Source organism: Paecilomyces variotii, assembly GCF_004022145.1.
Source record: "Paecilomyces variotii strain CBS 101075 chromosome Unknown C8Q69scaffold_1, whole genome shotgun sequence".
NCBI classification, from domain to species: domain Eukaryota; kingdom Fungi; phylum Ascomycota; class Eurotiomycetes; order Eurotiales; family Thermoascaceae; genus Paecilomyces; species Paecilomyces variotii.
The window spans coordinates 637,140-658,966 of NW_021167140.1; the positions used below are offsets into that span (position 1 = coordinate 637,140).

A 21,827-nucleotide genomic window follows, 5' to 3' on the forward strand; every position below is an offset into this window, starting at 1 on the left:
GATCGTTACCTTGGTTGTTGAGTCAAATATCGCCGATACATCTACTTTTACCCCACAATGACCTCCAATCCTCAGCAGGTGGAGGAAAAGTCTCCCGCTGAGATGGAGTCGGCCTACTTCAGCAAGTATCCGCCACCCAAGTCTCTCCAGAAGCACGAAGCTCTTGCGCGAGCTTTCATTGAGTATCATGTCGAATCGAATCGACGAGTGGTGCTTGTGACCTCTGGTGGAACGACAGTTCCCTTGGAGACGCAAACGGTCCGCTTTATTGTAAGCTATTAATTGATCATGATGACTTGCAAGAAGATTTCTACAGCAACTTACAGATATGAGCAGGACAACTTCAGTGCCGGTACTCGAGGAGCAACCTCAGCAGAGTACTTCCTGGAAGCAGGCTACGCAGTGATCTTCTTTCACCGGCAGTTCAGTCTCCTGCCATATTCGAGGCATTACAGTCACTCAACGAACTGTTTTCTCGATTTCATGGAAGAGGCGACGCCTTCAACTACCAGTGGGGACAACAACAATGGTCCCATTGTCGTGCGCAGCGAGTATCAGGATGAGATGCGCGATGTTCTGCGCAAGTATCGTTATGCGAAACAGAACAACCGCCTGCTTCTCCTGCCTTTCACCACTGTGACAGACTACCTGTTTGAGCTGCGTTCTCTGGCAATACTGATGCGGCCACTGGGCCCAAATGCCCTTTTCTATCTCGCTGCAGCCGTCAGCGATTTCTTCATCCCGCGCGACCGGATGGCAGAACACAAGATTCAATCATCTGAGGTGCCCGTTATTTCTGAAGATCAGATCTACACCGGCGAGAACGAGTCCCAGCCATCCAGGAACGGAAAGAAGCTCGTCATTGATCTTGACCCGGTCCCGAAGTTCCTCCACCGCCTTGTCGACGGCTGGGCACCTGATGGAAGCATGATCGTCTCATTTAAGCTGGAGACAGACCCGAGTCTGCTCGTGAACAAAGCACGAACTGCGCTGCAGCGATACTCGCACCACCTTGTTATCGGTAACCTTCTCTCCACCAGGAAGTGGGAAGTGGTCTTCGTCACTCCTGACGAACCTCGAGAACGATGGATTCGCGTTCCGAAGTCGAAGAGGAGTAAGAGTATCTCTGGTGTTGAGAACCAGGTCGGATTGGCAGAGGGAAAGGAACCCAATGCAGCTACGGAAGAGCCACCGGTGCAAACTGAGGGGACGGGAGCGGATGCGGATCAGAGAGAAGGGGGAACAGCCCCTGGTGACCACCAGATGGAAATCGAGAGCCTGATCATCCCTGAATTGGTCAGGATGCACTCTGAAATGATAAAGAAGAAGGCTAAGTCCGGAACAGCATAGGAACAGCAGGGCATGGATATTCGCGTGAGCTGATTTGAAATTGAGGATGTCGATATGATAATCCTCAATTGTGCTGATAGCGTGTACCTTCCCCGTCGTTCCTAATCGTCAATTTCGTGTGACGTGTGTATTTTTGGGAAAAATATATATATTTTTAGCACATTGGTACTACATATATAGATACTTTCGGATATCTCAGTGATCGTTATACCTCGTCATATTCCCAGGGTAGCTTTCCAAAACTTATCCAATAGATAGAAGGTGGAAATTGATTACATTTGACTAGTTAACTAGTTAATACTTCTTGATTCGCCAGTCAGAAGTTCTATGCGAAATCTTGATTGAACGATCGAATGCAAAGACGGATATACTCCCCAGATAGACTCGAACAAGGATATGTATCCCTCAGGGACTTTCTACCGTGGGTATTTTCTGTATCGTTCTCAGGGGTGCTATTTAGGGTACAACTCGCCTCTTTTGAAGCCGCGAGCGCCGACAAATCGACTATAATAATATCCGTCTGGTGCGGATAGAGGACAAAGATATATCAATTCGATCAAGATATTGTCCCTTCTTAGAGATTTTTACATTCATGCGCCTGCCTTCTGGAATCTAGTAATAAATAAAAGCTTTCTCCCGAGAGCGGAAATGTTGGAAAATGTATATTTGATGTAGGCTTGATATCTGCTGAGCTTATTGAACATTCCCTTAGGTCAAAGATACAACAACTGAGGTCTCCGTAAGGAAAATTTCACAACACAGGCATCGCAAACACGAACTAATATCCACTCGGTAGGAAAAGGCCGGTAAAGACATCGGCCTTTCAATGACACAGTGAGCTTTCCTAGGATATAGAAACTGGATACTTCATGTCTTTAGAAATCATCCAGATTAAGACCTCCAACAGTATTGTTCAACGTGCCAAATAGGGATTTAAACGTGGACTGCGGACAGGAGTGCAGAGTGGGTTTGCGATAGGGATAATCCGAGCCTGGAGAATACCATTCTGGTGATTTGAAGGATCGCAACTTCCACACAAGTCCTTCGTAATTCAAATTGAGAAAAGGAGCCACTGGGACCGGTGAAAGTAGACCGTTTGACTGCATTTGCTTTGTGAGAGCTCCATACATGATTGAACTGCACTCAAAAGAACAGCTTTGACTGCCGCTGAGAAGGGCCTCGCGTTTCTCTTGAAGCAGTATGATAATATTGTTGATGGCTTGCTGTCTGTTGCTATCGATTTTTTCTAACATCGTTAGAGGATAGTCAATGTCAAGGGTGTGTTCATCCTACCGAGAACTTTGTGAGGGATCGGAAGCCCGAGATTATCAATCAAACCATTTCCCTGCGATATTGCTATCGAGGAAACTTTTTGGAATTCATCAGGGAGCCTCATGTAATACGAAATCCATAACCATAAGATCAAGTCTCGACAATAAGTCGCGGGAGGCACTTCCTTTAAGGACTCGATCCACGTATCTGCAAAGAATCCTATAGTTTCCTTGCATCCATAATAGTCTGCTAGGACAGTGACTTTAGCAAACATTTCAAGAGTTAATTTTCGGGGTACGTGATGGGTTTGACAGTGCATAATTCTGAGCAAGATTAGAAGTGCTTCAATGTCCCAACCCTCGGTGGTAATTTCGACAGAGCCTTTCTGAAGATAAGTGACACTCTCTTTCCAACCCCCAGTGAGGATCTGTTTGAAAACAGGAGAGGCGAGTACTAAATGCTTTGCGGACGCCTGGATACAGAAGCTCTTTTCTTTCAGAGTTTCCTGACTCTTGTCCTGGACATCAAGCTTCAGCTTAGAAAAAGCTCCGTAGAACCAGTCTGCAAAAGGAAGATTGGCGTTTCGCAGTATTAAGATCACTTCGCCCTCTGGATCGATAACGTGTGTTGGCTGATCCATAGTTGTAGTGCTGTTCAACTCTTGACGCTACCTGAGTTAGCAATGAAGAAGAGGAAGGAAGAAGGCACCACAAAGATAATCGGGAAAGAAAAAGGGTTGGATATGTGTAAGTGCAGAACCTAAGGGCCTGCCTAGTTAGGTACCTACATGCCCGCAAGCTCATCGTGGTTCCAAAAAGCTCGGCGTAGTAGTAGTATTAGTAGTAGTAGAATTTGACCATCATAGAATTTGACCATCAAAGAATTTAATTCCTCATCTGTCAGTCCTACTTATTGGCCGAGTGGCGGCAGGTCAAAAAAGCTCGGCGTCGTTCGAAATAAGTACCTACTGCCGTTTTTTCCCGCCTTTCAAAAGCCCCGCTTGAACCATGCTCGGATTTACAATCTAACCCGGGTATCAGCTCGGCGAGCTATATGCCCATCTAACCTTCCAATGTGAAATGCTCAAACCATATTGACCTATTTGATTTAGCGTTTTGTATAACAGGTTAATAGGCATATGCTGGAGTTATAGGGAAGCAGCAGCGGAACTCAGCAGGTTTGCAGCTCGCTCCAACAGAAGCCGCGGGATCTGACAGATTGGCAATGCCTGAATACCTGGTCATGAATGCATTTTGCCCTCATTCTGTTGGCGTACAAAGCGAACGCCAGGTGATCTATCAATCATCTATTTGCGGCAGGTTCTTTGAGTCCTACATATTGGATAGAACCTACTGGGTTGCCAGTTCTTTGTATGCCAAATATAAACGCGGGTTCAAATCCCCCTGTAACTAGAATCAAGCAAGTAATTCAAGGGGATCCAAATCAGACTATGCTTCCATGCCATTCTATTAGGTATTCAACACACTTCGAGCCCTGGTATCGTTTATGATACTCGTTTACTATGCTAGTGTTCACTTCAGACATTCCGGCTGTTCTTCCCATTCCTTTACCTATCAACGGATGTTGCCAACGGACTTTATGACCCTGTCTTCTATTTCATGATTTATCCACTGGAAGAAGTGAACAGTAGCAGAGTACTATAGAGTAGGCAAATACCGACTCAACCCGGCCTAGATAGGACGGAGATAATCGGCGGAGATAACGGCGGAAATCATCGGCGGAACTAAATAGTTCAAGTGACCGGCAAGGCGTTGAAACGGAGAAATGCAACTTTACTGGACGATTTGGCCTTTGTTATTAACAGTAATTACTGAATTACAAACATGGACACTGATCCTGTCAATCGTTGTCTTTTCAAGGCGGCACTTGTCCTGGAGAGCATGTAGTAGGGCCCCTTTAAGGAACCACGTCTCGTGGACAGTCTGGATGATGGACGAATAATTAATACCAATTTCTCGTCCGCCGGAAAGTCCGACTTGTGGATGATTGACTGATAAGATTCTGTAGATATAAATGCAGCATATTGACCTGGTTATTGCTGAAGCATCAAATCCATCTTTCCTGATCTTCGAAAAAACAGACACTTCTCACTCAAGAAATCATTCTCACAAGAAACAAATCAAACATGTCCTCGATCAAGAAATTGGATAGCCGTCCACTGGGAAAGAATGGACCTGAGCTTCCACGCCTCGGTCTAGGTCTCATGAGTGCTAGCGGTATGTACGGTCCTTCGCCTCCAGATGATGAGCGTTTTGCTTTTCTGGACGAGGCGTACAAAAGGGGTGAAATCTTCTGGGATACTGGTAAGTTGACTTATCCGCTATCCTTCTTGATTAGGACAGATTAAATCAATATATGGACCATCGTACTGATATCTTCACTCTTCAGCCGACAAGTACGCTGACTCCGAGGACCTACTCGGGAAATGGTTCGCTGCGAATCCTGGAAAGCGGGAGCATATTTTCCTTGCCACGAAGTTTGGCTTCAGGGGCCATACTCCAGAGGGAGGACTGCATATCGATTCATCGCCGGAGTACTGCCGCCAAGCCATCGAAAAGTCTCTAGGCAGACTCCGTTTACCTTTCGTTGATTTATATTACGTCCACCGTCTGGATGAAGTTACACCAATCGAGAAGACGATGGAGGCAATGGTAGAACTGAAGAAGGCAGGAAAGATCAAGCATATAGGGCTTAGCGAGTGCAGTGCAGATTCCCTGCGTCGTGCGCATGCTGTCCACCCGGTCTCTTGCGTGCAGGTTGAATATAGCATATTCTGCACGGACATTGAGCGAAACGGATTGCTTCAGACCGCGCGCGAGCTTGGCGTTGCTATTGTCGCCTACAGTCCGTTGGGTAATGGCCTCCTCAGTGGTACGATCCGAAAGCGCGAGGATGTCACTAAGCCTGGAGATTTGCGCGGCATACTCCCCTGGCTCCGTGAGGAAAACGTGGAGAAGAACGTGGCGATAGTCGACAAGATCTCGGAAATTGCAAAGGCGAAGGGGATTACCACAGCACAGTTGGCTCTTGCGTGGGTGCTCGCGCAGGGGGGTGACATTTTTGCGATTCCAGGGACGAAGAGAGTTGACCGCTTGGAAGAGAATCTAAGGAGTCTTTCGGTGCCCTTGTCACAGGCAGAGGAGAAGTCGATTCGCCAACTAGCGGGGTCTATTGTGGGCGGACGAGTTCAGGCCATGTTTGGCTTCGAATTCGCTGACACTCCGCCCCTGTAGTTGTTTATGATTAGAAAATGTGCAATATAGGGAAATCCCATATTATTTCTCGTTCTAGTGCACCTTCAATGCTAGATAGAATGATAGATCTTGCGGAGGAGAGCAATGCTTGCCAAAATGCCGAACCCACTCATTATGTAGTCATCTATATTGGAGCCTAGCTCAATCAATTTTCGATATTGAAGTAGTCTTCATTCACTTGATATCCCAATGGTGATATACCCAGACTAGTGTAGATGGCGGGATCTGAAATGTTTTGAAAGTCAGATGCTGGGAATGAGGATGATGCCCGGGCATTGTCTAAATTTTCTGTCACATAGGCCAGTGACGGCTGCTCTGAGTGAAAGCTAGAGATAAAAGCTTCAGTATCAGCACCAGGAGCTGCAGCTAGGACATTAGCGTCCATATTTCGATTGAAGCCGGTGCTGTACGCGTTTGTTAGCCGGCGAGAAGTAACCGCCATGGGCACATAATCCGTCTCCCGGCTAAAATGAGAAGAATCGAACTGCTCCTTTCGCACAAGGCTCATCGTTCCAAAGTAAGGAAATGATAACTGGAAATAATCATTGTCCGTGTGATCGTCCTGCAGGATGGTATCTTGTCCACCACGTGCGATATAGCTTACCCCGTCCGCTGCATCAGCCTCGATATCCACGAGACGCTTCAACACTTGAATCGAAGGACCCTTGAATTGAAAGTCGGAATCAGGCGATAGCTTATCCATGAAATGAATCACATTGTGAATGACACCCAAATCCTGGGATCGCTGGTGCTCAAAGACATTTGCTTGCCCTAAACGGTGTCCATCGAGATGTGTCAAAAGAAGGGCCACTGAAGCTGTGTATGCCTTATCATCAAGGCCACGGAATGCTGTTTCACGGAGAAAATGTCGAGCTAGCATGAAACGAGAAAGTATCTCACGACTGGCGGAGAGGATGGCAAGTTTGCTGTATGTATAATCGATATAATGGCGACTAGACTCTGACTCCTCCATCATCGAGATCCCAAGAAGGCTACGCAAAAGGTATGGCTGATGCGTTAAAACGAGAAGGTAATATTGATGCATTTGCGCAAGGAGCTTGCTGGTCACTTCCATTACTTCCGCATCTGTCACGCCAGGATTCAGAGCTGGGGTTACCCACCAGCTCACTGGCATAATTCGAGTGGCATGCTTCAACTCGTGATCAATATCTTGTGTCTCTTTGTATTCCTCATTTGAACCATCCTTGGGGCTACCCCAATGAGTTTGGATGCGCAAGTTTCGTGAAATGATGCGTCCCGCGATAAGGAAGTGCGTGCGCTCCAATTTTTCGAATGGTGGGTGGGCTGCCAGCAACTGCTTCATTGACCAAACGTCGTCATCAGTAGTAAGTGGAAGGCCAAGCATCAGTGATAAAAAGCGCTCGCTGTATGTAAGGCGGAACCACATGAATTCCGCACGTCCAGCCTTCGACTGGGCCAGTTGAGGGAGGCGCATGAGCTGCGCAATTCCCAGAGCACGACGGAACACAAGCCACGCCAGGCGTAGTTCACCAACAGCGATATAGTAGCGTGCTTCTAGGATGAGGGTTTCCACGCCCTCTACGGAGTTCACCAGCGAATCTTTAGAAGTGACATAGCTGGACGCAATCTCGATGTAGCGTCGCGCTGAATCACATGTGGACTCGTTAAATTGCAGTCCCAGCTGAGTGGACGTGATACTGTCTAGCTGATGCAGACAGATTGCTAGTTGTATAAACTTGCGGGCGAAGAAGACTGGATGCGATGTCAACGGTGGCAGCTGAGAAAGCTGGACCAACTCTTGCGTGTCCGTTGTACACAAGTTTCTTTGCTGCGAAGTCTCCTTGGGGACTTGGAAAGATAAACTAAATGATTTCCTGTGACCAAGGACGACCGAAATCCTATTCTCATGTGAAAGTATCGAGTGCAGGTAGCCGCTGAGCGACCGACATATAGATAGCGCATCCTGAGGGGCCGATGGCGACGAATACAGCGGCAGTCTATTGTTCACACCACTCGAGAGCTGGAAATCGTTCCCAAGTGTGCCTGTTGTCAATATCCCTCCTGAGGTCTCCCCACGGACAGATCTTTCCGATCCTGTCAGCTGCTGAGACAGACGATCTCGAGAAAGGCGGGCTGATCTTTGTCGAGTGAGCTGGCTCACTAAGCCCTCAACATGGACGATGCGTTTTTCGACTTCTTCGAACCCATTATCGCCTGGTTCGGGAAATTCCTGGCTTATACATGGCAGGTCACGGCGCTGGCAGGAGAGACAGATAGAGCTGGCTTTCGGCCTGAACTCACAGCGCGTCTTGCGACGCTTGCATTCCCAGCAGCTAAAAGTGCCTTTGCGCAGCTTGGGTCGCTTGGAAATGCGATCTCCTTGGGTAGCACTATCAGCTTCTGGTATAGATAATTCATATGACGATGACATTAGATGTATTTGAGTTCTCTTCAAATTGGTAACGTGGTTTTGGATGATCTTCGTTAGCAGACAATTGACGAACGGGACTCCCGCTTCGGGCGATCGGGAAAGTCGCCAGTTTGCGGCTGATTCCGTCTAGGCAAGCTATCGTCTCATGGACCATAGCATTTTAATCTACGTTATTGGCAGGACAATGTAAGTCAAAAAAATGTACCTACAATCATGATGATCTTAGACGGCTGGCATTCGGGTCCCCGCATCAATGCTAAAGGGAACAAAAGTCAAATGGTATGTAGTTTCCCTGGCAGATACAGATCCGGAATTGATGTAGCATTAATATATGGGTGTATGACGCATATCCTAGGCAAGGGGATGCAATTGCTATCGGCTATTGGAGTTCACGATCAAACGCTAAAGTTCGTATTGTTCCCCAGGAGCCTTAAGATGTAGTGATACAGTGAGTTTCGGCACATGGCTCTGGAAGTCCCCCAGAAATGCGGGGATTGCGGTGGAGAAGGGGAGAACGAAAATCCACCTCGTAGATCAAAGGGGAGGCATCCACGTTCTTTCTTATCCCAAGAATATCTTCCTACAAAGGCGTCTGACAAGAAGGCAATGCACAGCAAACAATGACCGAAGTAGAAGTACGCTCTTTCCTCTGCTCGATCTGTCACCAGTCATTCCGACGTCGCGAGCATCTTCGACGCCATATACTTTCTCGTAAGGCAGTATATCGTTCGTTGAAAGCAGTCTAACTGATAGGCAAATCTAGACGGGGATATATTTCCCTATACGTGTTCATTTTGCGACGCGTCCTTTAAGCGCCGGTAAGTCCCATCTCGTTGACGCCCCCAATACTAGCATGGAAAAAGCTATGTCCTGATTTTGTCCGCGAAGTGGAAAGTGACCTTGAGCAATAGAGACGCCTTGACACGCCACCTAACAACATGCAAAATCCGAAAGAAGAACGGGGTTGGAATCCCAACTGCAGGACCAAAACAACCTCGCGGGAAGAGGCCAACGGCTTGTGATCGTTGTAGGAGATCCAAGAGAGCATGTAATCTTGGGTTTCCATGCGACACTTGTATCCAGCGCCAGACCTCTTGCACGTACGAGAACTTGACTGACATGGTAGATGGCGGCGATCTTGAAGAACTCCAGCTATTTGATGAGTTGTCGACTTTCCACATCTTCAACTCATCTAATCCATCGAACAACGAAGGATTTCCTCTGGACAAACCAATAACTGGATCTCAAACGCTCTTTGTGGGTTCCACACTAGCTCAGAGTGAGCCATATCTAAAAGGTCTGGGAGATGACAGAGATCATACGGGGTCAACGCGGTTCTTCAATAGACTACAAAGTCTGAGATTCTTGGAGCACTTCACCAGCTCAAGCGGAATTGCTGAGGCGTTTGAATGCGGAGAGACATCCGATTCGATCACTGACTACATGGTGTCTATGGAAATGAATCTGTCTGCTTACTCCCAAGACGGCTACACGAATGATAGCGACTCTTTCCTCATGGCTGGATATACTGAAGGATGCCCCCAGCCTCCTTGTGAGTCACTTCTGAGGGGTTTCGAGACCTTCGATCAGGGTAATTATTCTCCTCTAATGTTGACACTACCTTATCCGACTAGGTACTCACAACTATATGATGAGGAAGGTTCTTCTGCGTTCCAATCGCATAATTTGGTATCGACACCAATACCTACTGCAGATCTCCACTCACTCGACCCCCTATCTGAAAAGACTCACACCATTATCAGCAGTCTAAGGCGCACGGTTTCAGGAAAATGCCACAGTAGGTCACAATCATGGTCTTCAGTGAGAGAAGAACTTTGTCTGAAGTTGTTTTCGCCTGCTCGAATCCGACTTTTTCTCAATTTGTTTTGGTCCCAATGGCACCCAAACTGTCCCATTATCCACAAGCCGACATTTAATGCCGAGACAGCTCCAGAAGAACTCTTATGCCCTATGGTGGTTCTCGGTGCATGTACGTCTCCAGATATTGCTCATCGGAAAATCGCTGGCTTCTGGTTCGATATTGTTGAGGAACTGGTGTTCACGAGTCCATTGTTGGATTTCGAGTGCAGCAGATCATACTCATGTGACTGCAACAGGCCTGTGAGCCGCAAAAAACTGCAAGCCCTCCAGGGAGCGTACTGCGTGTGTTTATATCAAAACTGGGATGGATCTGACAAAGCAAAGAGGCGCATCAGAAACCAACGTTTCACTGTTCTAGTCACTGTAAGATCCCGCTCTATCCACTTTCTGTTTCTCAACACGAGATAACATTCCTGCATTTAGGCCGCTAGGGATATCGGCTTCGAATTCGCTACACATGATCAGCTCGAGATGAATGACCCTGGTCAGTTCGACTGGGGACGGTGGGTAGTCACAGAGGAACTGATGCGGTACGTCCGGGGACTTTTATAGTGAAGCGGATGTACTGAATCTGACATGCAGGACAATGTCGTACATATTCCTGATCGACTCTGCATTTGCAATATTCAACAATTTACCCCCACGCTTCGTGATCAGTGAGCTCAAATTAGGGTTGTGCTACCCTGAGAGCTGTTTTCAGGCAGAGTGTCAGAACACGTGTTTCCAAGCAATCAAACGCGCATCAAGGCCGCCGAATGCAAGATTATCTATAGCTTCTGCTGTCGAAGCTTTGTGCCACGAGGAGTTCGGTACCAGGCTCATTACGGACTTCTCACATATGAGTGTCTTGAATATGTTCTGCATCGTGTCTGGTATGCAATATGAACAAGGGAAGCTTGGTTACCATTTTCGCTGACTCTACAGCACTCCATATTGTCCTATTCACCCTCCGAGCATCGATTTCATCACCACACCTGATCCAATCTATCAAGAAGGGGTTCTTGAACTGGGACAAGATCTGGATGGCCAATGCAGTGTACGAACAATTCGCAGGACGATATGACTTGCAGCAAGAACAACCTTGGAAGAAAATTGGGTTCATACGGCACTGTCGTGAATACTGTTTCTTGGGTTTGGTGATGTGCGAGAAGTTCCGATCTGAAACTAAAGGGGAAGAAAATTCCATTATACTGTCGGGAGTCTCAGGTCGATATGATGAGACAGATATGCGCCAGGTAAGCGAACTTATCAGACGGCTTCCGATGACCACTTTAAGTAGCTAAGTAGCCGTTGGTTATCTTGTAATATATTGATATTGTGTCTTAAATCGAGATCTGTTTATGCCTAATAAATTCCTGAGGAGGATATTAAGGAGTTGCCCATCGTGTGATTACAATTTTCAACTTAGGTTAATCGAACATGATCACCATATTCGGTAGACTCATCTGCATCCGCACGAATATATCCCACACTGTGCATGTTATATCTACCTTTTTATTTCAACCACGGACCTTTGCGGCTCTCCAAGACACAACCATGCCCTTCATAAAACGAGCACCACAAGTACACTGGTGGAGATCCCCCAGACGGGGTCGCGGACTTTCCCCCACCCCCGCAGCGGGAAATAACCCACACGCGCCTCGTCGGGAGTTTGTATCAACTTTAATGCGATTTTATCACGCTAAAACCAGTCGCTCTTTATTACTTGTTCTTCGTGGCGTGGGGGATGAATGCGGGGATACCTAGGTTAGCTCTTAGTAGGAATTCGCATCTCCAGAAGTCAATTGCCTAGGACTCTGTCAATTCGTCCCAAACTGTTGCATGAGTAAATACTTTCCCACAACTTTGGAGATCTTTACCGCCTTTTAATGGTATGCTCGGCTTACGAGGGGGTGGGAAATCGCCGCAAGCCGAGAGCTAGCGTTCTTGGGCTAGCAGGGATTCAATGGGTCCTCGGTTGGGGATATAAGATCGCCTGATCCAAGTAGTCAAGTGTTATCATCCCTGGATAGCGGTCGTTATCGTATGCCTCCAGATAACCTTCGTCTACTTTGATATCCAGCCCATCATGACCATCAACGCCGGCCAGCCTGTTGCTCCTTTGGTCTTACCACCGGGGACGACCAAGGAGACGTTTACAGCATTTATCCATGAAGTCGTACAAGTTGTTGGCCCCGATAATGTCACTGTTATCAGAACCCAAGAGGACTTGAAAGACGGGACATATGAGAATCCAGTCTTTTCGCACGATATTTATCATGTGATGGACAAGGACTATATGGTGGCCTCCGCCATAGTCCTCCCAGCGTCAGTGCCAGAGGTGCAGGACATTGTCCGTCTCGCAGGAAAGTTCCAGATTCCTCTCTGGCCAACATCTATTGGGCGCAATGTTGGATATGGTGGTGCGGCACCACGTCTTCCTGGGAGTGTTGTTTTGAACCTAGGGGCAAAGATGAACCGAGTTCTGGAAGTGAGCGTGGAAGGCGCTTATGCATTGGTTGAACCCGGAGTGACATTTGCCGGGTTGTACGACTACCTAGTCCAGCATAATCTCCAGGATAAGCTCTGGATAGATGTATGTCTTTCCGGTTACCCGTCTCCATATTATTTCTTTCCCCTGTCCAAAGGCGTATACTGGAGTATTGCTAACATTGAACATCATACAGGTCCCTGACATTGGAGGTGGTTCGGTTCTTGGTAACACCTTGGATAGAGGAGTAGGTTATACACCTTATGGAGGTTAGTTCTGTGCCAAAAAGCTGCATTTTACCATGTCTGACCTAATCTGAACGATAAGACCATTGGATGATGCATTGCGGATTGGAAGTCGTCCTCCCAACAGGAGAGCTCATGCGAACCGGCATGGGTGCTCTTCCTCAACCGCCAGAGAACGGGCGTAAATACTCCGGTCGACCCGATGAGGAGCCAGGAAACAAGTGCTGGCAGTTATTTCCGTACGGCTTTGGACCGTACAATGACGGACTTTTCTCGCAAAGTAATTTGGGTATCGTGACCAAGTTGGGGATATGGGTGGGTACTATCCTTACAATTCATTCTCAGTTAACTTGATGATTGACTACTCATAGCTGATGCCAAATCCTGGTGGCTACCAATCGTACTTGATTACGATTCCAAGAGAAGAGGATCTCCGTCAAGCTGTTGATATTATTCGACCTCTTCGCCTAGTAAGTTTCTCTGAGAAGAATGGCTGAGGCCGGATATCTAACCTGGGGCTGTATAGCAAATGGTTCTGCAAAATGTCCCAACGCTGCGGCACATCCTACTTGATGCAGGAGTCGTGGGACGGAAGAAAGATTACACGTCGTCTAACGGTCCAGTTGATGAGGCAGGCTTGGATGCCATCTGCAAGAAGCTCAATCTAGGACGCTGGAACTTTTACGGAGCTCTCTACGTATGGTTCATATTCCTCTTCTGTTATCTGCACGAACTAACCTTGTTTTGCCGTTCTTCTAGGGCCCGGAAGCAACTCGTAAAGCTTTATGGTCCGTCATTAAAAAAGCATTTTCTGCCATCAAGGGAGTCAAGTTTTTCTTCCCGGAGGATATCAAAGAATATTGTGTACTCCATGTCCGGGACAAAACCCTCCAGGGCATCCCGACGTTTGATGAACTGAAATGGGTTGATTGGATCCCAAACGGCTCCCATCTGTTCTTCTCACCTATTAGCAAAGTGACTGGTGATGACGCAATGCTCCAATACTCTGTCACGAAGAAGAGAGTCAGTGAGGCAGGATTTGATTTCATTGGTACCTTCACTGTCGGATTGCGGGAGATGCGTGAGTATCAGCTGAGGTTACCTTTTTCTTGCGCATTGCAATGACTAACCAATGCCATCGAACCAGACCATATCGTCTGCATTGTCTTTGACAAAAACGACGACGATTCCAAGAAAAGAGCCCACAAGCTCATCAAGACCCTAATTGCGGACTGCGCCGCCCATGGATGGGGCGAGTATCGAACGCATCTGGCCCTGATGGACCAAATCGCTGAGACCTACAACTGGAACGAAAACATCCTCATGAAGTTCAATGAGAGAATCAAGAATGCAGTTGACCCAAAAGGAATTCTGGCTCCCGGGAAGAGTGGCGTGTGGCCAGCAGCGTACCCCAAGAGTGTTTATAAACTCTGAGCTGTATTTCTATGATCGCGCTCTACCTTGTTATACAGTCAATTGCAGTTTGAATAGTTAGGCGTAGTGGAATAATTTTCTTCTTTATAGGTTTAATACCTTACATTCTTCCCTCGACACTTCTTAGGTTTACAAGGTATGCCTAGAAGAAATAGTGATTATCGTGACAATGGAATCAGACTTGGGAATTTCACCGTTTGGCAAGAAATGCATAGTGGAAGTGGAGTAGGTAGAAATATGTTGAAGCTCAAATAGGTTTAGCGTTTGTGGCCGTTTTCGAGTAAGGGTCGAAGTGTTCCACGGTTGCTCATGTTAACCCCCTCCTGTCATTTCCTTCTGGCGTCTCTTTTCTGTTTCACCAGACAATAATACAAGCCGCTCAAAACTGCTGGATAAGCCCGTTTTACAAGATATGTGGAGGGAGGGCTTGAAAATGTATCTTTGGACATCCATCGCCTATAATTCCTCTGCTGCGTACCGGCATTCAAGCAGAAATGCCGGCCCCTGAAGACCCTGACCCGATGGCTCGGTAGTTAATTGATTAATTTAACTGTTTTTAGTGAAACGGCCGCCCGGCACGGACCGCAACCACATGGCGAGAGTCCGTGAGTCCAGCAGCCCTAAGCCCTAAGCAGATAGAACTGGCCGATCACATGCCCGTTCAGGATGACCCGCTGGCGGCCTGAGGCAAGCACGGGATACGGATGAGCCCCGTGGTTATTCATGAGCCCCATCCCTATCAGGCGCATCGTGCACGCTGCTCTCCCCCTCCCCCTCAGTGCGAAGGGTTTGCTGGAGGTCATATTGTTTTACCCCCCTTACAACCGCCCGGTATATCAGCCTCGGTCGCCTCGAACCGACCTGCGTGGATGCTGCGTGGCAACAGCTCCCCGTCGTCCACCGTGCCTACCCGTACCGTGGACGAGCCCGCTCGCATCCGAACCCTACCCCTGAAGACTGCTTCAACCCGGTTCATGCACACCAGTGGAAATATCGACGATGGACGGGCGCTCAATTCCTCGCCTCGATGAGGATCGATACCGGCAGGAGGTGCTCCAATTCCCGTCAGAACAATCGGAGCACGACGCGGAACAAAGGCTCATTGAGGAGGCGCGCGAGTTGGATCTCAAATTGCCAGAGGTGGAAATTGCAGCTTCTCTGGCAGCCTCAATGGCTTTCGGTATGGTCGATATCAACGGATCATCTGCCGCTTCTCGGCCTTCACTCGAACGCAACTCTGTATCGGACGTCGTCAGTTCTCGCGCAACCTCCATCGACCAGCTCGTCACATCCTTGTCTGCAACAACTGTCGCATCAGACAAGGCACACTCGCCCAGTACCCGCTCCGCGGCGTCTATTTCTACGCGCCCTACGTCATACTGTTCGGTTGAGAGCCGGAGAGGGCCTTCCAGGGAGAGGGGTCAAGGTCACCGTATTGAACGCAGCGACTCAGCTCCCGGCGCGAGATCACCGTCAACACGAGAAAGCAAGAGAGCGAGTTTCATACAGGCCATGGGGAAGCTCCCCTTCCGAAAGAAAAGAAGGGAATCAACGGTGCTTCTGCCGTCTAGCGCACAGATTACCGTGAAGAAGGGAGAGAATGACGTTGACAAAGTCTGCATTGAGACGAAGCGAGAGAGGACCCCTACGACCGATCATAAGGAACAGGAACATGTGTTTAAAGTGGAGGTGCCTATTTTCGATGATGCTGCGCTACAGAGGAGTATACAAGACCCACAGCTGAAAGGGTTGGTCGAGTCGCATAGGGCGCAGGCGCGGCGTCATATCGCGTTTCAAAGAGAACTATTGAACGCTTTGTCTGATTCGCGTGAGAAGGCTATGGCAGAAAGGAGAAGTGAACATGAACGTGAGGTCAACGAGAAGCGTGAAAAAGTAAGATAACCACATATGAAAGCCAACGCTGTTCCTAACACATCTGAACTACAGAATATTGTGGATGCTGCCCGTCTCGAGGAACGGCAACTGGCTGCTGAAATCGAACAAGAAATGGAATTCGAGAAGGCAAAGATGAATTCCCGTACCCGCATTAAACACATGGAAGGCTACTGCGCCAGCCATAGTCCGCCTACGACCCCGGGTTCCGACAACAGTTCAGACGCGGAGCGAGCTCGTATTCGGAAGATAACACGTCAACAGAAAGAACAGTTGGCCCAGGAGTACCACGACCGCGACTCAATGGACCGGCTACACCAAGCTAAGATCAAAGTGCTCAGAGACCGTCAAGAAATCCAGCTCCAGGACGCAATCGCGCGGATGGAAAGGGAGCTGAACGCTCTCATTGATCACCACAGCACAGAATTGGAAGAACTTCAAAAGGAACACCGGCAACAGGAAGAATTGCTTGTACAAGCCCTCGATATGAAGAAGGGCCAGATGAAGTCTCGTTGGAATCTTGAGCAGGCCATCCTGCGCCGGAAGCTCGAGTTGGAGCACGGTCAACCATATGGACCTCTTCCCCCACTATCTTTCTCTGACCTGGTCGATGAGACATCCAATTCTGTCGAACGCAGAAACTGATGATAGCATCGAGCAAGTGCATTTGTACGGGCGTTGGCTTCGGGCATTTTGGCTGGCGGGGAGGCGATGTTGCCTTTCTTTTCTCTTTCTTGGGTTTTATGACTTGATGTTTACGTGATACCCTTCCCTTTTCTCTGATTTCCATTGGATTATCTCTTATTACTCACCCATGTATATTTCAATGCCCTCCTCGTATGTCATGTTGTTCCCTGAACCGAGCGTGTTTAGAGGCACGTTTTGGTCATTCAGTACAGGCCTTACTGGTCAATTGTCAATGTGACAGAGTCACATATGTCACCTATTCTAATCTGTAAACATTAATATTTTTATGCCTCCATTGATCGAGCGCAAGGGTGGCTTGTCTTATATGCCCAGTCTTGCTAGAATTCCCAGGGGATCTCCTTTATTGGTGATACTTTTCTTATCTCCGTCGCTAGACACTTTGGATTCTATTATGGGTGAGTCTTTGCTGCGTGCAAAGGGAAGTCTAGTGTCTATCCGTCACCGCTTTGTTTCCAGGGTTAGTATTCACATGGCTGACTCTGCGGTGAACCCCGACCTCCTGCTTTTGATAAGATATGGGCTTTCAAGGTGTTGGTCGATCTCCAACTGTTTAATACGCTGCTCAAGACTTTCCACTCCTTGTTCTTCATCCTCTATCTGGACTTATTATCTTGGTGGCTCTTATCAGGAGTAATACTGTGAACCACCTTGTTTCCTTGATAACTAATACCTGTTTATGCTATATCCTTATGACAACGGCCCCCCTTCACTGCCTAGGCTAAAGGGTGTGAGGTTGTCTAGACGCGTTATCCCATTTGCATTATCGATCTCTTGGAGCACGACTGATATGAAAGCTTATTACTTTCTACTATTCTTGTGAGAAAGCATAAACTTATGTGCTCTAATCATGGAACGACTCTTCGCAGAATTTTGTCCTTTTCTCCCCTCTGAAAGTGAACAATCTGACGCATCGCGATCGCATTTGCCACCTAATACAGCTGAGGAAGCCCCAGAAGAATGGGGACTATGTTCTGATTTCATCGACAGACTTCAACAGCGACCGCAGGATCTTGAGATCTTTGACTTCAGAGTCCCATTCCACATATTCACAGTACTGATCGACCTGCGTGATCGCTTGCGATGGCAGTTCTCACTTCCTGAGCCGGACCCAGAAGCCTTTCCGGGGAGGCCATTGAACAAGCCTATGTCCAAAGCTCGTGCTGAAGCGACCATAACGAAAGTCATGGAAATGAGGAGGCCTCCCTCCAGAAGAACACCTGATAACGATCCATATAGGATCAAAGGACGCCAGCTGGCGAGTTACGTATCTACGGTGACAGGAATGAAGATCCGCCTACCATATGAACTCTGCGATGTCATGTTATCGACTGAACCGGGTACCCTGATCATAAACGACATGATGGTGAAAAGAGAGGTCGTCGAAGCCATCTTGCAGTGCCGTCATCATGATGAAGAGGGTTTATTCATTAATGGCATTGTGTTCGAGATCGACGAAGTCAAGAAAGAAAAAGAAATGGCGAAGGGAAAGGAATACCTGTCTGCACTGGATCGTGAGGAACAGAAGAGACTTCTCCAGAAGAGAAATATGAAAGCACCGGCAACATCTAACGCTACAAGATCTGCCTCGAGCTCGAAGCCCGCTACGATTCCTGAAGGAGGTACATCTTCTTCCACAGCTACAGACGCTGCCAATACAGAAGAGGTCGTATCACCAAAGAGACCACGGTTTCCGACGATCAACTACACACGCTCCGCATGTGGAAAGATACTCGAAGTGGATACGGTTCCGCCGACTCCTCGAAGGCGCTCTAGACGCCGTGATTCCATGTCTGTGAAACCGTTCATAGGGTACGAACCCAAAGCCATCGCAGAGCTGGCGGAGTATTACTGCCGCACCGAATATAATCTGCCAGTCATCATTGACGAGTCCCTCGTTCGTCAACTCTTCGGGATGCCTGAGCGAGGACGCACATTGAAAGTCGGAGGAGAAAGCGGCTGGGGCAAATACGGCAAGGACGTGAAGATGCAATTCGACTATTTCCTCGAGTGAGAGACAAACTATGGATGGAAGGAACTACTTTGGCGATATGTGATATCGGTTCAGGATGGCGACTCATGCTTTTAAGGTACTTTTTTACTTTACGAGGGATTGGGATTGGGATAGCGAGCCACGGGCGATCTGCTTTATGTACCTACCTAATGCTTATCACGACGAGATACCACTGATGTCAATTCTAATTCCAAAAGATGAAACCTAATCCTGTTGTATGTTCACACATATATGTATAAGAACACGACCCTGTTGTCGATGCTTGAGAGGTCCCTCGGTCATCATGCCTTTCTGTACTTCTCGTGAGACAGCGGCTACTATTCAAGAGTAGCTTTTGGCATACCCGGGCAACGCATGTGACAGAGACACCAATTTCCTCTGCTATTTCTGTCACTTGAGGCTATTGAACGCAAAAGCAACAAGAAAATGTGTGACATAATCCCAGCAATTGAGACTTGAGTGCTTATAGTCGCTCGTTATATATTGGGCGTGCTCAATTCTTGAGAATTCGTTTCTGAGAAAGACCTAATGTTGCGACGGATATATACAATCGCCTACTGGAAATTATTAGATTCTTGCTAAAAACGCTTATCATGCTCTACCTGCCTAGTAGACTGAGATGTTGAATACTTAAACTATATATTAGAAATGCTCGACCTTGCCTACGAAATGAAGGCTACCCCTTCTGCTGATTGCAGATTTACTGAGCAAAGAATAAAACAAATAAACTAACTAACAATATTAAGTACAATTGAGGAGACGAGTTGGCTAGATCCATCCCACTATCCCTGCAATACACTTGAAGATGGCGCCAGTAAATAATGGACATTTGTAGCCGTTAGGTGAGAACTAGATGCACCGCCGCAACTTAAGACTTTCCCGCCATTTCGACAGCTTCTTGGATAATCTTCACAACTTCATCCGGCGCGTTCACCATGGGAGAATGACCCGTTTTCAAGTAGTGTATGTCTGCCGGAGTAGAGCAACCGGATGTTGCCATTTCCTTCTGTATGGCGATCGGAATGGAGTTGTCAAGCTCGCATGCGATATATTTGACTGGAATATGCTGGTATGCCGGATAAGTCAATGGCGACTCAAAGGAGGGCAAGGCCTGGAACGAAAGGTTTGAGATGTACTCATCCGCCACATGCGGAGGCACATCGTTGTAGAAGATCTTTCGGGGGTCAGTGGGCGTCAGACGATTACCCTGGACATGTATTGGTCAGTCAATCATCATCCTACGATGATCTGGTCGATACGTAACTTACCTCGACCTTGATCCAGGGCGGCATGCCGAGAACTGACACCAATGATGACCCTTCTGGGAGAAGGAACGCGGCGATATAGACGAGAGATATAACTCCACCGCGATTCCCCTCTTTCTCACGGTCCTGCCGAAGAAACCCCTCTGCGCTCATGGTACCTGGAATCCCACCATAGGAGTGCATTGAAAGTACGACCTCCTTTCCATCAGACACTAGCTCAGATATCTTCTTCCGAATCACGGCCGCGTCGTCCTTCGCCGTTGCCGAGTCGTTTCCACCTGCTGATGGCAAGGAGACAGTGCAACATGGGTAGTCGAGCTTTTCTAGTTTATCGATGACAGGATTGAAGTATTCAGGGGTGTGCCAGGCTCCGTGAATGAAGAGAATTGTCGGTTTGGGTGCCATGTTTATGTTTCCTCAAGTGATAAAAGAAGCAAGGGAGTAGAAGAGAGAGTTAATCTAAAGCAGTGTTTCCAACTGTGGTTGATTGTTAGGAAAAGGATATCACATAGGAAAAAGCCCATAGAGCACACCACAGGCTTTTATACCAATCGAAATGGGGCTTGAGGAAAATCTCTTAACCGGCTACAGGCATAGTTAATTTGATAGCATGCAGTCATTTCAAGCCCTTTCACCCAAGGCAAGCGAAGTAGACGCTAATTCATAGATGCGAAGTTTCTTGTGGTAGCTTTCATTAGTCTTTTTCCTAGAGACTAGAGTACATCCAACACTCCGCATAAACCCGTCCTCGAACGGCCTGAGTCTGATCAGCGTTAGCGGTGACAGAAGGAAATACTAAGCAGACTCGATGAGCGTGCTGTACTTAGAATCAAAGACAAAATCATATGATACCACCAACCCCGGATTTGAAGTGCGCTGCAGTATCGCTATCTACTTAATTATTCAATAATATTGAACACATTACATTCAACTTTTAGCTTAGGGCTCTTGTTGCGCAAATCTCCCGACTCTAAACCCAGGTCATGTGCCAGGTCAAGTCGCCCTCTGTCTTCTGAATTTTGGTTCTCCTTAATATGCAGGTACCCCAGTCTAGTATTAAAATCAACCTGTACTATTTCACTTAGGCGGTTTGTTGAGAAGACGTGTTGTGAGTCGCCCGTTTTGCTTGAATTGCGGCGCAGGCCCGGTTATCCGTGGATTACCCTAATACGAGATACTAGTTATAAAGATGTTCAGACCGGAACCTGTGCCTGGTAAGCTCCCCACCGTTAACAGCTAGCGATCTGTGTCTACTCTTCCACAACAGCGTCGGTCGTATAGTCCACTTTTTCTCCAGCTGACGCACAGTGGGTTTCTTCTGTATCCAGCGCGGTAATCACACTCGCTCAGTCATGAAAAAGAAATCTAACATGCTATTTTGCTGATCTGAGCCAAATTACTCCATGCTAAATTGAGCTCGAAAATAAATGGATATTTAATATATTTATAACTTGGTTCATCAAGATAATCCTAAATACTCCTAATGACTGGTCCTGACATACATTTAACTATCCACCATTGTCTAGTGTACTACTAAGCGCTATATATCCTATGGGCCTGTAGCAGCAGAGAGTCAACAGCTGAATGTACCCACTCAAAGGATTATTATA

At 47.5% G+C, this 21,827-nt stretch overlaps 9 protein-coding genes across 9 annotated transcripts; 6 read left to right on the forward strand and 3 right to left on the reverse strand.

Annotated features, from left to right (window-relative positions):
* Positions 1–57: 57 nt before the first annotated feature.
* C8Q69DRAFT_396566 (phosphopantothenate-cysteine ligase) lies at positions 58–1,350 on the forward strand (the record flags this gene model as incomplete). Its single annotated transcript, XM_028627745.1, has 2 exons — positions 58–270; positions 337–1,350. The coding sequence occupies 2 exons, from the start codon at positions 58–60 to the stop codon at positions 1,348–1,350; spliced, it is 1,227 nt and encodes a 408-aa protein (XP_028488668.1).
* Positions 1,351–1,983: 633 nt separating this feature from the next.
* On the reverse strand, positions 1,984–3,566 carry C8Q69DRAFT_449549 (hypothetical protein). The gene is made up of 3 exons (XM_028629374.1): positions 3,410–3,566; positions 2,644–3,289; positions 1,984–2,596 (listed from the first exon to the last, which is right to left on the reverse strand). Exons 2-3 carry the CDS (start codon positions 3,260–3,262, stop codon positions 2,226–2,228), a joined length of 990 nt encoding a protein of 329 aa, XP_028488669.1. The 5' UTR covers positions 3,263–3,289; positions 3,410–3,566; the 3' UTR covers positions 1,984–2,225.
* An 895-nt stretch (positions 3,567–4,461) lies between these two features.
* C8Q69DRAFT_8762 (aldo-keto reductase) lies at positions 4,462–5,959 on the forward strand. The gene is made up of 3 exons (XM_028634126.1): positions 4,462–4,528; positions 4,651–4,946; positions 5,032–5,959. The coding sequence occupies exons 2-3, from the start codon at positions 4,769–4,771 to the stop codon at positions 5,874–5,876; spliced, it is 1,023 nt and encodes a 340-aa protein (XP_028488670.1). The 5' UTR covers positions 4,462–4,528; positions 4,651–4,768; the 3' UTR covers positions 5,877–5,959.
* An 83-nt stretch (positions 5,960–6,042) lies between these two features.
* Positions 6,043–8,310, reverse strand: C8Q69DRAFT_394464 (hypothetical protein; the record flags this gene model as incomplete). Its single annotated transcript, XM_028627650.1, has 2 exons — positions 6,043–7,891; positions 7,991–8,310. 2 exons carry the CDS (start codon positions 8,308–8,310, stop codon positions 6,043–6,045), a joined length of 2,169 nt encoding a protein of 722 aa, XP_028488671.1.
* A 305-nt stretch (positions 8,311–8,615) lies between these two features.
* On the forward strand, positions 8,616–11,523 carry C8Q69DRAFT_449561 (hypothetical protein). Its single transcript, XM_028629375.1, has 7 exons — positions 8,616–9,021; positions 9,074–9,128; positions 9,222–9,901; positions 9,971–10,554; positions 10,615–10,721; positions 10,774–11,063; positions 11,116–11,523. Exons 1-7 carry the CDS (start codon positions 8,931–8,933, stop codon positions 11,472–11,474), a joined length of 2,166 nt encoding a protein of 721 aa, XP_028488672.1. The 5' UTR covers positions 8,616–8,930; the 3' UTR covers positions 11,475–11,523.
* A 471-nt stretch (positions 11,524–11,994) lies between these two features.
* On the forward strand, positions 11,995–14,422 carry C8Q69DRAFT_449564 (aryl-alcohol oxidase). The gene is made up of 7 exons (XM_028629376.1): positions 11,995–12,766; positions 12,858–12,930; positions 12,989–13,221; positions 13,278–13,376; positions 13,433–13,603; positions 13,666–13,987; positions 14,054–14,422. The coding sequence occupies exons 1-7, from the start codon at positions 12,260–12,262 to the stop codon at positions 14,338–14,340; spliced, it is 1,692 nt and encodes a 563-aa protein (XP_028488673.1). The 5' UTR covers positions 11,995–12,259; the 3' UTR covers positions 14,341–14,422.
* Positions 14,423–15,241: 819 nt separating this feature from the next.
* On the forward strand, positions 15,242–17,042 carry C8Q69DRAFT_8846 (hypothetical protein). The gene is made up of 2 exons (XM_028634137.1): positions 15,242–16,233; positions 16,288–17,042. The coding sequence occupies exons 1-2, from the start codon at positions 15,340–15,342 to the stop codon at positions 16,876–16,878; spliced, it is 1,485 nt and encodes a 494-aa protein (XP_028488674.1). The 5' UTR covers positions 15,242–15,339; the 3' UTR covers positions 16,879–17,042.
* A 746-nt stretch (positions 17,043–17,788) lies between these two features.
* Positions 17,789–18,952, forward strand: C8Q69DRAFT_502574 (hypothetical protein; the record flags this gene model as incomplete). Its single annotated transcript, XM_028632405.1, has 1 exon — positions 17,789–18,952. The coding sequence occupies one exon, from the start codon at positions 17,789–17,791 to the stop codon at positions 18,950–18,952; it is 1,164 nt and encodes a 387-aa protein (XP_028488675.1).
* A 728-nt stretch (positions 18,953–19,680) lies between these two features.
* On the reverse strand, positions 19,681–20,700 carry C8Q69DRAFT_494438 (Alpha/beta hydrolase fold-1). The gene is made up of 2 exons (XM_028632211.1): positions 20,221–20,700; positions 19,681–20,159 (listed from the first exon to the last, which is right to left on the reverse strand). The coding sequence occupies exons 1-2, from the start codon at positions 20,620–20,622 to the stop codon at positions 19,821–19,823; spliced, it is 741 nt and encodes a 246-aa protein (XP_028488676.1). The 5' UTR covers positions 20,623–20,700; the 3' UTR covers positions 19,681–19,820.
* Positions 20,701–21,827: the final 1,127 nt, after the last annotated feature.

Coding starts and splice junctions, on each gene's coding strand:
- C8Q69DRAFT_449549 (XM_028629374.1), bottom strand. CDS start 3,262: ATGGATCAGCCAACACACGTTATCGATCCAGAGGGCGAAGTGATCTTA. Junction 2,597..2,643: donor GATCCCTCACAAAGTTCTCG/GTAGGATGAACA, acceptor TAACGATGTTAG/AAAAAATCGATAGCAACAGA.
- C8Q69DRAFT_449561 (XM_028629375.1), top strand. CDS start 8,931: ATGACCGAAGTAGAAGTACGCTCTTTCCTCTGCTCGATCTGTCACCAG. Junction 9,129..9,221: donor GACGCGTCCTTTAAGCGCCG/GTAAGTCCCATC, acceptor CTTGAGCAATAG/AGACGCCTTGACACGCCACC. Junction 10,555..10,614: donor GTTTCACTGTTCTAGTCACT/GTAAGATCCCGC, acceptor TCCTGCATTTAG/GCCGCTAGGGATATCGGCTT.
- C8Q69DRAFT_449564 (XM_028629376.1), top strand. CDS start 12,260: ATGACCATCAACGCCGGCCAGCCTGTTGCTCCTTTGGTCTTACCACCG. Junction 13,222..13,277: donor TGACCAAGTTGGGGATATGG/GTGGGTACTATC, acceptor GACTACTCATAG/CTGATGCCAAATCCTGGTGG. Junction 13,988..14,053: donor TGTCGGATTGCGGGAGATGC/GTGAGTATCAGC, acceptor CCATCGAACCAG/ACCATATCGTCTGCATTGTC.
- C8Q69DRAFT_8846 (XM_028634137.1), top strand. CDS start 15,340: ATGGACGGGCGCTCAATTCCTCGCCTCGATGAGGATCGATACCGGCAG. Junction 16,234..16,287: donor TCAACGAGAAGCGTGAAAAA/GTAAGATAACCA, acceptor TCTGAACTACAG/AATATTGTGGATGCTGCCCG.
- C8Q69DRAFT_494438 (XM_028632211.1), bottom strand. CDS start 20,622: ATGGCACCCAAACCGACAATTCTCTTCATTCACGGAGCCTGGCACACC. Junction 20,160..20,220: donor CGCCCTGGATCAAGGTCGAG/GTAAGTTACGTA, acceptor ATACATGTCCAG/GGTAATCGTCTGACGCCCAC.
- C8Q69DRAFT_8762 (XM_028634126.1), top strand. CDS start 4,769: ATGTCCTCGATCAAGAAATTGGATAGCCGTCCACTGGGAAAGAATGGA. Junction 4,947..5,031: donor TGAAATCTTCTGGGATACTG/GTAAGTTGACTT, acceptor TTCACTCTTCAG/CCGACAAGTACGCTGACTCC.